The sequence below is a fragment of the Rhinatrema bivittatum genome, chromosome 9 (assembly GCF_901001135.1).
Source record: "Rhinatrema bivittatum chromosome 9, aRhiBiv1.1, whole genome shotgun sequence".
Classification (NCBI taxonomy): Eukaryota; Metazoa; Chordata; class Amphibia; order Gymnophiona; family Rhinatrematidae; genus Rhinatrema; species Rhinatrema bivittatum.
The window spans coordinates 232,623,069-232,638,099 of record NC_042623.1 but is presented as its reverse complement, the minus strand read 5'-3'; the positions used below and the strand labels follow the sequence as shown (position 1 = coordinate 232,638,099).

At 44.4% G+C, this 15,031-nt stretch overlaps 1 protein-coding gene across 1 annotated transcript in view; it reads left to right on the top strand.

The window, feature by feature from the left end:
• Positions 1–15,031, top strand: part of APOD (apolipoprotein D) — a 90,262-nt gene that overhangs the window by 12,571 nt on the left and 62,660 nt on the right. The window contains exons 3-4 of the mRNA XM_029617363.1: positions 1,508–1,629; positions 5,618–5,706. Coding sequence (XP_029473223.1) covers positions 1,508–1,629; positions 5,618–5,706 — 211 coding nt within the window. The remainder of the gene's footprint in view (positions 1–1,507; positions 1,630–5,617; positions 5,707–15,031) is intronic.

Genomic DNA, 15,031 nt, shown 5'->3' with positions numbered 1-15,031 from the left:
GTTGGAAACATAAAGCCATTGTTGGAAGCATACAGCCAGTGTTAGGGAGAAAAACCTTAGTAAATCAGGCCCTACGTTAGCTAGATAACACTGATTTTCAGCATTATCCGACTAATGGAGCTGGATAATTGTAGGATAGCTAAGGAGCAATCTAAAATTAGTCAGATAAACTTATTCATGTAGTGTTAAGAGAGCCAGGTATATTCAGCGGCGGACTCATGCCATTGAATATCCCGGCTAACTTTCCAAGCCAGCCAGTGCCTAAATATGGACCTCAGAGATTCTACAGTAAAACTTAATAGCAGCAAAAACCATCAGAGCCCACTTAGCTTCAGGACCACACAAGGAAAACATCATTTCAAGCTTGGATCCCATTGATACACCAGGTAGTACTCACTAAATCCCTGAGTGCATCATCAAAAGGATGCTCCTGGTAGGAAATTGCTCTTGTAGGTAGCTGCATCCATGAATCCTCCTGGGGTTCTTGATAAAAGGCCAGGCACAGTTCTTTGGCACACCACCATCAAGGGTAAAGGATAGGCCCTGCTGAGCTGGAAGAACCATAAAAACCAAAAAATTGCCAAAATGTGAGTAAAGTCAACAAAATACCCAAAATAAACTCACATAAATATTAAATTTGAAAAAAATATTATGCTGTATGTTTCAAACTATTTCCAGACAACCAACATCAGGAGTCCAAGCTCACCAAACAACAGTCCCATTTGGTGAGCTTGGACTCCTGATGAAGGATCTAATCCGAAACCTGGCCATGTTGGGGTAAAGGAATCGCTACCGAATTACTTCAGAAGCATTTGATGTAACTTCAGGACACAGTTTTGATGTGCAACTAAGTAACAATTTTTCTACTTCGTGTAATTTGAGAATTCATCTGAATTGATGTTTCACGGTTTCAATTTTTTGATTATATATTTTTGGAGTTTTCACCTATATATAAAAAAAAATGGGTGGTGGTGGTTAGTTGATGAGTACAACATTAGTAGATAACCGGAATGGTACCTTTAACATTATATGAAACTACCACCTTCTCTAAAAAAAAATTTTGAGACCTTGGTTGTCTGGAAATAGTTTGAAACATGCAGCATAATATTTTTTTCAAATTTAATATTTATGTGAGCTGGAAGAACCAGCATGAGAGCCAATTTCAGATCCTGTTCCCTTGAAATCCAAGCGCCTTCTCACCATACTCAGAAACTAAGATTTATATATATACAAGGCCATACTGCCTTCTAGAGGTCATTTCTCTCCAGGCACTTGCTCAGAAAGAATAGGACAGATAAAGGTTCTCCTGTAGTGCAGAACCATTCACCCAATATAACCAATGGTAGTCATTAAGTAGTAGAAGTAGGTAAAATTAAAGGTAAACCTGTGGACTTCAAATTTAGACCAGGGCTACATAAAATATGATGCATAATAACTAAGCAAGGTAACACCAGGTTAATTATAAAGATGACACTACTTGGAATAAATGTATCTCATTCTTTTTCAGTATCTTGGGACATGGTATGAAATTGTCAAAAAGCCTACAATGTTTGAGGAAGGAAGCTGTATTCGAGCTCAGTACTCACTGATAGAGAATGGAAAGATTAAAATGCTAAATCAACAGACTCTGTAAGCACTTGATTCCATTTTACAAGTGGGTTTCAAATCATAAAACAATGTACACTATGCCTAACATTTAAAGAGAGGTAGAAATGCTGCAGTTCTAGAATGCTTGAGGAAAGCATCCAAGCTTCCTTTGTGACCGTCCTGCTTTATAAATTCTTAGCTTTTAATGCTGCTTGATACACATGTCTTTTAAGGGGAGAATTTGAGTGGCAGAAGAGAGAGAGATTGTCATTTCCGTATGAAATATATTGGTGTGAAAGGGAAATGTTTGGAGGGAGAAAGTGTAAAATGATATTTGTTCACCAATAAAAAAAACAAACCAGAAAGAGCAAGAGAGTAAGCAAAGCTTAGGCTGTCCTATCATCTTCAAAATACAAAGGTGCACTTCCAATTTTATTTTTAGATGTTATTTCTGCAAATACATTTTAAAGCAGAACTGTTGTGCATTTCCTTGTGTTCTCTTTATTTTTATCCAGAGGGGTATTAAGGTTAGCTTAATATATAGTGCATTTACAGAACAGACCCAAACCAGCTACAGTGCAGCTTAATAGAAAAAAATCTGAAACTCTTCATCGTGAAGAAAAGGGCTCAAATATCCGGAAACACAGTTCTGGACAAAGAGTATTCTTTCAACATCCCTCAGTGCTTTTACTCTTTTGTCAGAATAACAAAGTTGTCCAATAAGCAGATGTGTTACAGATATGCACCATAGTGTTTGTCACCTGTGTAAGTGTGGATACAACCAGTATTAGTCCTTTACAGCAAATAATTGGTAGATGATGATGTGAGCAGGAAGAAACGAGTCTAAATAGATGATTTCTCCAGTGAATTCAAATTTCATATTGCATATCAGTGCATTTCAGTGTCTCTCATGTTGTCCTTTCTTTACTAACCGTAGTCTGTAATGGCTAAAAGCAGCAGATCAGAGCGCTGGGATAGAGATGCTTTATTCATAAGGTAATAACTGTGGTAGTGCTATGCAGGAAGAGGTCAGCTTTCAAAGCAAATCACGCGGGTAAAAAAGCTTTTCACTCATGTAATACAGCCATCTAAAAACTGCCATTCCTCCTTGAACAGAGGAATTCTCAGGGGGGTTGGGGGAAGAAAAATCTGGGCATAAGCAGTGGTTTCAAATCTTCATGCACACTTTTCCAGCAAAATTCTATCCCCGGGGAAAGCAGGAGCCAGTGACCACGTGCACATTGTACCCACCACAAGTTCCAAAGTAGCAGCATCCCGCACCCTGTCACTGTGAGGATGAGGGCAAAGCCCCTGGGTAAGACGTGCACATGGTTTTTATTCCAGTGCCAACAGTTTAACCACTGCTCCCATACTGTTTCTTGGGACTATACTAGTTATGGCAGCAAGAACACTTCTATGTGAAAACCTGACTTTCAGTTGCTTGGTATTTCACCAAAAGCTTCCCTACTTAGTGACACAATCCCAAAATTATGTGAAACATGGAGGACTATAATTTTCTTTTAGAAATATGCCGTATCAGAGGATTTCAGAATTTTCTGGGTGAATGGCATAGAGGTCTGGAGTAGAATGATACTAGAGAAGACTAGTAATGTCCAGTACAATGTGATCCATCCTAAATTGTATTTATACACCCAGGTATCATTGCCCTGCCTTCATTTTTGCACAAGCCTGATAAAGGGAGTACAACATAAAGTTAAACACAAGGGGCCGATATTAAAAAAAAAAGAAAAAATAGCCGAGCTCCTAAATATAGGCCCCTAAATTAGGTCCCTAAGGCCTAGATTCACTAAGCTACAATGTTTTATGGCAGGAGAGGTCCCACTATTACAGGGGGTTGACGCCGCAATAGTTCAGCCTCTCCCCCGAAGAAACATCATGGCTCTCTGGCGCACTCTTTTGTCTCATGGCCAAACACATGGGCGAAAAGAACGCGCCCAACAACCCTTTAATGCAGTGGCAGCTCTAACCTCACAGGACCCCCATCTCCTTAAAAGGCCGCTGGCACAAAAATAAAAAGTTGCTGCAAAATTGGGAAGTTGAGCAGTAATCAGGGCTGACCCATGTCTCAACCTGGGGCTGCAGCTCGAGGCGGCCCAACTCCCCCAAATAAAAAAAAGTGTAAATGCAGTTGCGTGGCGACAACCCCCCCCCCCAAAATAAAAACAAAGATAAGAGTCCCTGGACCCAGGCCCCCCCAAAAGACCAAAGATAAAGTGATACAGTCCCAGCTCCCCCTTCCCATACTCACCCTCCACCCCCAAGTCAATATTAAAGTCCTGACACCCTTCACCCCCAATCCTCCATCAGTAATAAGGTTGTGACACCCCCTCACCTGCAAAGAGTAAAAAAAAAAAATAGAGTCCAGGCCTCCACCCACCACCCTCCATCATCCTCCCACCTCCCGCACCTTAAAGTTAAGACGGCTCTTCCACGGTGGGGCAGGGTGTATTTTCCAAAATGGCGCCAACCTGACCTTACCATGTGACTGGTTGCAGGTCTGGGTCTCAGATCTCTGCCACACGGTCTGGGTCTGATTCCCAGACCTTGCCCCAGACACATGGCTGGGGCAAGGTCAAGTCGGCACCATTTTGGAAAATGTCACTGACTGGGCCGTGTGCGAGGGTGTGCTCCGGCCCCACCGCCAGAAGAGCTGTCTTAAATTTAAGGGTCGGTGTGTGTGGGAAGGTGCCAGGGGATGGTGGGTGGGGGACAGAGGCCCCAATTTTTTTTTTCCTCTTAGAAGGGAGGTATCAGACCTTATTATTGACTTGGGAGGTAGGGGGTGGGTATGGGAAGGGGAGGCTGGGGCTGTATCTTTGGTTTTCGGGGAGCCGGGACCGGGGACTTTATCTTTGTTTGGGAGGGGACTAGGACTGGGGATTTTATCTTTGGTTTTGGGTGGGGGTGTCACCGTGAGTCTGCATTTACACTTTTTGTTTATTTGTGGGAGTTGGGGCCACCTCAAGTCACAGCTCCAGGTTGAGGTCAGCCCTAACCCAGCTCAACCTCCCCGTTTTGCCACAATTTTTTATTTTTCAGCCAGCACTTTAAATGTGAGGCGGGACCCTCAGGACCCACATTAGGGTTAATGCTTTTGAAATAGATGTTATTTTATTGCAGCTGACCACCTTCTCAGTTGGCCACAATAAAATATTTGCATGTGATTGCCTATGCATTACCTTCTTTGCATACATTTGCATTATTCATGCATGCAAATCGTATGCGAAGAAAGTCAATGTAATAGGGAAGGGAACTTTGGTGGGAAGATGCAAAATATTGCATGTATTGCACAATATATGCGATATAAGGTGTGGTAGAGCACTACTGTGGCTGGATGAATCTATCTATCAGTTAGGTGCCTATTATCAGCTGAATGTAGGAGCTTAAGTTTTCACCTGCAAATTTGCATAAATTTAGGGACCTAAAATTTAGGCCTGCTATTCATTTACCGTGGTTTAGGACCCTAAATTAGGTGCCTACTGCTGAAAATCAGGCTCCAACTAGGTTCTTAAATTTAGGAACTGAGCCTTAGTCATTTTTTCAAAAGGGCCTATACCTTGCTTGATTGCTTGTTCTCCCTTGCTGCTGGTGTTTCAAATAATTAATATTTTGTATAGATATTATGTACTTCATTTGCTAAGTCTCTTCTCCCATTCTGTGTCTATGGGGAAAAATGGAAAAGCTTTAGTGATTCAAAACCATCCTGTAAGATAATTAAAGGTGATAAAATGCCAGGGGTGGTGGATGAATGGGGTCAGAATGGTGCTGGAATTAAGAAAGCATGGGACAAGCCCAGAATATCCTTAGCAGAGAGGAAAGGAAGACCAAGTAGGGTCTGCGGTATTGCAGCAGGTAAGAAAAACAGGCAAATTAGATTCCCCTTGCCCTGTTTTTTTCTGCCACAATGGGCTCTGTTTTCAGATTGCTGAGAAACTGTAAATAAAGTAAAATAAAACAAAAAAAAGCAATAAGATGTTTACGTTTGAACGTGCTTTATTGTCTCTTTCAGCTCAGATGGTAGCACTAACAAAATTGAGGGTGTAGCCACTCAAGCAAATCCTAATGAGCCAGCCAAACTGGGAGTTAAATTCTTTTGGTGTAAGTATATCACAGATCCTCTAGAGAAGAACATTCTGTAACTGCTCAAAATGGGATAGAAAGGACAGAATGCCAGCAGTCCATAAGTCAACAGTTACAGACTAAAGAATGATATCATAAGTATTTTAGATCTGAAGCAAACAGCTTCAGAAGTGAGGGCCACTTTAACTGGCACGAGGTCTGCAGCAATAGCTTTGGGGAGTGTTTGTGAATGCTGAAGAATCTTCTTACTCAAAAATCCAGTCACAGCCCAGACTGGCTTCCTCATCCAATCAGGATGCCTATTACCCATAATCTTATATATGTTTTATAACATTATGTTTGAGATATATCCTTGGGTGGCCTTGTTATGGCCAGAAAGGCAGTCTGAAAATCTTTTAAATAAATATGCTTTATAATGTTCATCCAGTTAAGTGACTGGACTGGCAAAAAACATGTAAGTCTGCACTGGGATGCCACGCACAGTAGAACAACTCTGTGTTTGGGCCATAACAGAGGCAGGTGTAACTTAGTGGTCAGCAGAAAAAAGGAAGTGATACTGCCCCTGGTGAGACCTCACTTGGAATACTGTGCACAATTCTGGAGACCGCACCTTCAAAATGAAATAAACAGGATGGAGTCAGTCCAGAGGGTGGCTACTAAAATGGTCAGTGGTCTTCATTCCGAAGCATATGGGGATAGATTTAAAGATCTAAACATGTATACCCTAGAGGGGACACGAGATAGGGGAGATTTGATAAGAGACATTCAAATATCTCAAAGGTTTCCATGCGCAGGAGGTGGGACTCTTTCAATGGAAAGAAGACTCTAGCACAAGGGGTCATGGGATGAGAGTGAAAGGGGGTAGACTGAGGAGTAATCTTAGGAAATATTTCTTTACAGAGAGAGTAGTAGATGCATGGAGCAGCCTCCCAGTGGAGGTGGTGGAGACTAGGACAGTATCTGATGTCAAGAAAGCATGGGATAAGCACAGGGGATCTCTGAGGGAGTGGTAGGGATTGTAAAGCTACATAATTGGTATGACACAGCAGAACAGATAGGGTGTTTGATCTTTTTCTGCCATCATTTTTTAAACCCACCACTTGCTTCTCCCCCCTCCATACAAAAAGCACACACAGTTTGTTGGAAATAAAAGGCTGCAAAATTCATTAAAATAACAAATGAAACAGTGTGGAGCTGAACCAAATAGTCTGTGCTAAAAATTAGGGGAGTACATAGGTAAAATATTTGTATTATTTTTTGTTTCAATTTTGGCAGGGGTTCCTATGAATTTGTTTTGTTTAATGTTTATTTTAGTTTAAAAAAAATTTAAATCAACATAAAAAAACAAAAACGGAAAAAAAAAGAACCCGGGCGTCTCGTGCCCCACTACCCGTACCTCCCACTAGGAAAAATGCTGGGGCCAGGATATTCCCTGGGCCCACTTACCCAGTCTGGGGGGGGGGAGCATACCTGGGAACTCTCCGGATTTGGCCCGGAGACTCCGGAATTCTAAACTCCGAGTCCTGCTGCAGAAGCAGACCCTGGGAAAAAAAGTCACCAGGCGGGGGGCTGAAGGGAGATCTATCGGGGCTGCACAACCCAGAAGGAGGAGGCGTGTGGGCCCCACACTGGAAGGAAGACCTGTCGAGCCATATGCACGAGGAAGAGGAGCATGGGCTCCATGCTGGAATGAAGATGGGCTGCGAGTGAACACATACAGAAGAACAAGGAGCACTTCCCCCACCCCTGAAAAAGGAAGAGATCCATTGCCAATGCAGCTGCAAGGAGGAGGCGTGTAGGAAAGAGGAGGAGCTATATTGGGCTCCTGCAAGGGAAGTTGCTTGAAGGAGATCTGTCCACCCTGGAAGAGGAGGCTGCTGTCATTGGTAGGTTTGTGGTGAGGACTGTGTGTGGAAGAAGGAGAGGAGTGAGTGCATGTGTGTGAGAGTGCCTGTATGTGTGTGGAGGAAGAAGAAGAAGAGAAGTGAATGTTCATGTGTGTGTATGAGAGGGCATGTGTGATTATGATAGAGGGAGAGGTGTGTGTGTGTTTCTGTGTGAAAAAGGAAGAGCAGTGAGTGCATGTGTGTGTGTGGGAGAAGGAGAGAAGTTAGTGTGCGTATGTATGTGGAAAAGGAAGAGAAGTGAGTGTGCATGTATATGACAGAGGGAGAGGAAGTGTGTGTGTATGTGAGAAAGTGCATGTATGTGTATGAGTGAACATGTGAGGGTGCTATTGTGAGAAAGTTTGTGTGCATGCTGCTACCGCCCCCCCCCCCCGACAATCTCAGGGTGACAGGAAATCAAAAGTTCCCAGGTATGGAGGGGGGGGAGAGGATCCACTGATGAGTCCTAGACCCAGGCCAAAGTCTCAGCCTTGCACAAGCCTAGCCTGCAATAGGTTGCCACAACCTCAACCTAGGCCTTACGAAGGCCCAGGATTAGAGGTCTAAACCCAATGCTGGGGCCAATGCCAAATACCAGGGCCTTGTCCTTGGCCTCGGCCTAGGCTCTACACCAAGGCCTAGCCTGCAGGCTGGGTCCCAACACCTGGGCCTCTGCCCAAGCCTAAGCCCGATGCTGGGGCACTGCCAGATACCTGGGCCTCAGCCCAAGCCCATGCCTGATGCTGAGCCTGGCTCAGACACAGGGTCATGACGCCTGGGCCTTGGTTCAGGGTCAAGTCCAGGCTGAGAGGCTGGAGCACAGCCGATGTAGGTTCTCTTCTCAAAGGCATACCTAGAGTATTTGGCACCTGGGGCGGATACTTATTTGGCACAAACCCCACCCCCAATATATAATTTTAAAATTTCCTAAATATCGATAAAATATTTCAAAACAGTAGACATATCAGATAACACCCAATAATTAAAACTAATAAGGATTTTAAAAATCTCCCGCTCTCCATGTCTGTTATCCTAAGATTGTTGCAGACTAGGGGGCACGCGTATACACACACACACACAATATGCTCCCTCTCTCTCATACATGCAAATAAATGCTTGGTGAGAGACAGAGAGAAGATGTGTGTGTGACACACACACACACACACACTTTCTCTGTACCTCTCTCACACACACACTTCCTTCCTCCATCTCTCTCTCTCTCACACACACACACACGCTTCCTCTGTCTCTCTCACACGCTCACACACACTCCCTCTATCTCACTCTCTCTCACTCTCACATGCACATATGCAGACAAAAACTGAACTGGAAACCACAAGCCAGACTCTGTATGCAGTGCAACAATGGAAAAGCAGAAAATCACTATTCCTCAAAACAATACAATCAAGAAATATAAATCAATCAGAATAGTAAGGCCAAGGCCCAACTTCAGACTGGCAGCTGTGGTGCTGCCTTGGAGGAAGAGTTCTCATGATCGGAGAGCATTAACCTGGTGCAGCAGAAAAGGATCCTGTAGCAAGGACCTGCTCTCCAGGTGGTGCATTATCCTCTCTGTTATGGCTAGCATCAGTCTCGAGCAAGCACTCAAGGCTTGGCATACCAGGGCTTTCGAGGTGGAAGAGAAGTGAGGTGTTCCCTTGCGGTGGTGAAGACGGTCCAAGTCTTGGCCACTCCACCGACCTACATGCCCCGGGAGACCACAACACTATGGTGGTCTCTGAACGGTCCTCCGACCATTCCCAGCCCTTTCGGACCTGCTGCAGGGAGCAGCAGAGGCGGCAGGCTGGACAGAGGTCAGGAAGGCACAGGACTGAAGTGGTCAAAGCAAGGTCTTGGAGCAAGGCACAAGTGGAGTTCAGGACGAAGACAGGAACAAAAAGGATGAGCTGGACCCTCAGGCACCCTACACAGCCCACTGTAAACGAGAGGACCCAATGGGCTGGTCGCGGACCACACTGTCTCCTATGCAGCCTACACAGCCAGGAGGCTGGTCGTGGACCACGAGAAGAGCAGGAGAAGCTTGCAAAGTCACTTAGTACAGGGTAGTAGAAACCCCTCAGATCCTCCAGTCGGAACTAGGCAAGGCAACGAGGAATCTGCAGACTCAGAACACAGGAGAAGACTCTCGGAGGCACGGGTCCCACATTCTGGCAACTGGACCAGACACATCAGGAACACTGGAACACACAGGAAGTCCAAGGGAGACATAGCCTAGGTAGACTAGCCCCTTGCCGAAGCAAGGACTGAGAGAAGAGGAAGTCCTTTTATAGGACAGGAAACAAGCAACTCCCTGGGAGGAGTTCAGATGGGCCACACCTGGCTAGCCCTATAACTGGAGAGAAGAGCTGCGGGCCGACCCCTAGGGAGAGGCGGGGCCCAAACCAGGAAGTCCAGGAGAAGACTGAAGCAGGCCTCAGGCAGGCCCCTAGGACGTCGAAGGCCTCCCAGGCCATGGAGCAAAACAAGGGCAACCAGATCAGGCGAGGTCCCGGCTTCGGAGCGGCCTCCAGAGAAAGGTGAGAGGCCTCCCGTAGCTCCAGCTATGGGAAGAATCGTAACACTCTCGCACTGAGGATGTTTCTCCCAGGGCTACTGCCCAGGAGGGAAGGGTTAGGGTGGCCTTCATAATTGGTGATTCGATTATTAAGAATGTAGACAGCTCAGTGGCTGGTGGGCATGAGGATCGCCTGGTAACATACCTACCTGGTGTGAAGGTGGCAGACCTCATGCATCACCTAGATAGGATTTTAGACAGTGCTGGGGAGGAGCCGGCACTCGTGGCACATGTGGGCATGAATGACATAGGAAAATGTGGGGGGGAGGTTCTGGAAGCCAAATTTAGGCTCTTAGGTAGAAAGCTGAAATCCAGAACCTTCAGGGTAGCATTCTCTGAAATACTCCTTGTTTCACGCGCAGGTCCCCAGAGGCAGGCAGAGCTCTGGAATCTCAATGCGTGGATGAGACGATGGTGCAAGGAAGAGGGTTTCAGTTTTGTAAGGAACTGGGGAAACCTTTTGGGGAAGGGGGAGTCTTTTCTGGAGGGATGGGCTCCACCTTAACCAGGGTGGAACTAGGCTGCTGGCATGTGCCTCTAAAATGGAGATAGAACAGCTTTTAAACTAGAACAAAAGGGAAAGCCAACAGTCTCTCAGCAGCGCATGGTTCGGAGGGAAGTATCTTCAAAGGATACTAATGATGCATTAGAATTAGGGCATCCCTAGAGTGAGGTTCCAATAATAAGAAAAGTAGTCCAAGTGCCTGTATCTAAAAGCTCACCTGAGCCAAAAGATTCCAATTTATCCCTATTCATTAAAAAGCAGAATGAAAATACAAACAAAAAGCAAACTTTGAAATGTTTGTATGCTAATACCAGAAATCTAAGAAGTAAGATGGGAGAATTAGAATGTATAGCAGTGAATGATGACATAGACTTAATTGGCATCTCAGAGGCATGGTGGAAAGAGGATAACCAATGGGAGAGTTCTATACCGGGGTACAAATTATATCGCAATGACAGAGAGGAGCATCTGGGAGACGGGGTGGCGCTTTATGACTGGGATGGTATAGAGTCGAATCTTTATGGGCAGAAATCCCTTGTGTTTTGGGGAAGAGTACAGTGATAGGAGTTTACTACCATTCACCGGGCCAAGATGGTGAGACAGACAGTGAAATGCTAAGAGAAATCAGGGAAGCTAACCAAATTGGTAGTGTAGTAATAATGGGAGATTTCAATTACCCCAATATTGACTGGGTAAATGTAACATCAGGACATGCTAGAGAGATAAAGTTCCTGGATGGAATAAATAAAAGTTTTATGGAGAAATTGGTTCAGGAACTGACGAGAGAGGGAGCAATTTTAGATCTAATTCTCAGTGGAGTGCAAGATTTGGTGAGAGAGTTAATGTGGTGGGGGCCGCTTGGCAATAGTAATCATTATATGATCAAAGTTGAATTAATGGCTGGAAGGGGGACAGTAGATAAATCCATGGCTCTAGCGCTAAAATTTCAAAAGGGAAACTTTGATAAAATGAGAAAAATAGAAAAAACAGAAAAAACAGAAAGGAGTAGCTACAAAGGTAAAAGGTGTGGAAGAGGTGTGGACATTGTTAAAAAATACCATCCTAGAAGCACAGTCCAGATGTATTCCACACATTAAGAAAGGCAGAAGGAAGGCAAAACTATTACCGTCATGGTTAAAAGGTGAGGTGAAAGAGGCTATTTTAGCCAAAATATCTTCATTCAAAAATTGGAAGAAGGATCCAACAGAAGAAAATAGGATAAAGTATAAGCATTGGCAAGTTAAATGTAAGACATTGATAAGACAGGCTAAGAGAGAATTTGAAAAGAAGATGGCTGTAGAGGCAAAAACTCACAGTAAAAACTTTTAAAAATATATCCGAAGTAGAAAGCCTGCAAGGGAATGAAGAGGATGTTGGGGAGATACTCATTCCAGAGAAGGTTTTCATGGGTACTGATTCAGATGAACTGAATCAAATCACGGTGAACCTAGATGATATGGTAGGCCTGATTGACAAACTGAAGAGTAGTAAATTTCCTGGACTGGATGGAATATACTCCAGGGATCTGAAGGAACTAAAAAATGAAATTTCAGATCTATTAGTTAAAATTTGTAACCTATAATTAAAATCATCCATTGTACCTGAAGATTGGAGGATGGCTAATATAACCCCAATATTTAAAAAGGGCTCCATGCTTTAGTGTTTTGAAGGGGTTAATAAACATGTAGATAATGGTGAACAGGTGGATGTAGTGTATTTGGATTTTCAGAAGGTGTTTGACAAAGTTCCTCATGAGAGGCTTCTAAGAAAAGTAAAAAGTCATGGGATAGGTGGTGATGTCCTTTCGTGGATTACAAACTGGTTAAAAGACAGGAAACAATTAAATGGACAATTTTCCTGTGCTTTTCAATATATTTATAAATGATATGGAAAGGAATACGATGAATGAGGAAATAAATTTGGAGATGATACAAAATTATTCAGAGTAGTTAAATCACAAGCAGATTGTGATAAACTGCAGGAGGATCTTGTGAGACTGGAAAATTGGGTATCCAAATGGCAGATGAAATTTAATGTGGATAAGTGCAAGGTGATGCATATAGGGAAAAAAATAACCTATGCTGTAGTTACACGATGGTAGGTTCCATATTAGAAGCTACTACCCAGGAAAAAGATCTAGGCATCATAGTGGATAATACATTGAAATCAGTGTGCTGCGGCAGTCAAAAAAGCAAACAGAATTTTAGGAATTATTAGGAAGGGAATGATGAATAAAACGGAAAATGTAATAATCCTCTGTATCACTCCTTGGTGAGACCGTACCTTGAATACTGTGTATAGTTCTGGTTGCTGCATCTCAAGAAAGATATAGTTGCGATGGAGAAGGTACAGAGAAGGGCAACCAAAATGGTAAAGGGGATGGAACAGCTTTCCTATGAGGAAAGACTAAAGAGGTTAGGACTTTGTAGCTTGGAGAAGAGACGGCTGAGGAGGGATATGATAGAGGTCTTTAAAATCATGAGAGGTCTAGAACGGGTAAATGTGAATCAGTTATTTACTCTTTCAGATAATAGAAGGACTAGGGGGCACTCCATGAAGTTAGCATGTAGCACATTTAAAACTAATTGGAGAAAATTATTTTTTACTCAATGCACAATTAAACTCTGGAATTCATTGCCAGGGGATGTGGTTGGTGCACTTAGTGTAGCTGGGTTTAAAAAAGGTTTGGATAAGTTCCTAGAGGAGAAGTCCGTAAATTGCTATTAATCAATTAGGAATAGTAGCTTGGGATCTATATAATGTTTGGGTACTTGCCAGGTACTAATGACTTGGATTGGCCACTGTTGGAAACAGGATGCTGGGCTTGATGGACCCTTGGTCTGACCCAGTATGGCATGTCTTATGTTCATATGTTCTTATGAGGCATGGCACACTGAAGCAGGCTAGGACCTGGAACCCTTGAATAGGCTGGGATACTGGAACAGGCTGGAACTTGGAGCACTGGAGTAGGCTGGGACACTGGAGCAGAACAGGATAAACAAGACAAAAACTAGACCAGACAGGCAACCCGAAAGGCCTATGGAGGCCACTGAGCAAGGCAAAAGCAGAAGGCCTAGGGAGGCTGCTGAGCAAGGCAAAAGTGGAAAGCTTGGTGGAGAGGAAGTGACGTCACTTCCCATGCTGGACGCCTGAAGCGGAGCTCTCTATGCCGCGGGGCTATTTCGGGGGAAAAATCAGCGAAAAAATAAGCAGAACCGAAAACTACGCATACGAGTCGGGAGAGGACACAGTGGGGTACATGGCAGCAAAAAAAAAAAAGAGGTGGACTTTAAAAAATACTCCTATATCAGGAGCGGAGAGGAAACAGACCAGGACAGCAACAAAATGGTGCGGAGGACGGAGCTGAGGGGCTGGGGGAAGCTGGAGGTGATACGCAGCTCCTGGAAGCTGAACCACCCTCCCGAGTGGAAATGTGTTCCTGGTTTGGGGAGCTGCGGCAGGACATACACAATTATAAGCAGGAAGTCACCCAAGTGATGCAGGAGCTCAGAGAGGAATTCCAAGAACTGGGTCGCAGAGTGGGTAAAGCGGACACGCGCCTGGACGCCCACGAGGAGCGGTGATGAAATCTACAGCAAAGCGCAAATGAGCTTCAATCCAGCAACATTGATTTGGCTGAAAAAATAGAAGACCTTGAAAATAGGTATCAGCGCTGCAATTTGCACTTTAAAGGCATACCAGAGACAGCCGAATACGCTGATTGCCCCCAGGTAATAAATAAAATCTGCATGCTAATCTTGGGAGTAACAGAGACCCAAAGTGAAGATGTGCGGCCCAGCCCCAATATAGAGAGAGCACATAGGTCCTTGGGGCCTAAAGTGGGTAATAAGCCACGGGACATAATCATTTGTTTTCACTCCTATGCATACAAGGAGCAAATCACTACAGCTGCTAGGAAACAAAGAGAGTGGAACTGGGAAGGCAATATGGTGGCAATCTACGCAGATTTAGCAGCATCAACACTTAGGAAGAGACTGGACTTTAAGCCTGTGACGGTGGCGCTGATGCCGGCAACGACCCGCTACAGATGGCTTTTCCCGTTTGGTTTGTGGTTCCAGCTGGGAGGTATTTCACATCGTGTCCATACAGTGGCAGAGGTGGCAGATATACTAAAAGCAGCGGGTCTGGCGGTGGATATACCTTCCACTTCTTTTAAGAAATCCTCAGGGAGCAGAGGGGAAACGCCTCGCTGGCAGCGAGTTACCAAGGGAGGCCGCAGACTTCGGAGGAATACTGAGGGCAAAGACGATGAGCCCTCCACCACCTGACAGTATTGTCACTGGAATGTGTGATAGTGCTCAGCTATTGCCACCTGAGGAGAGCTCTTCTCTAGTAGTTATTTACCCTTGTCATTTG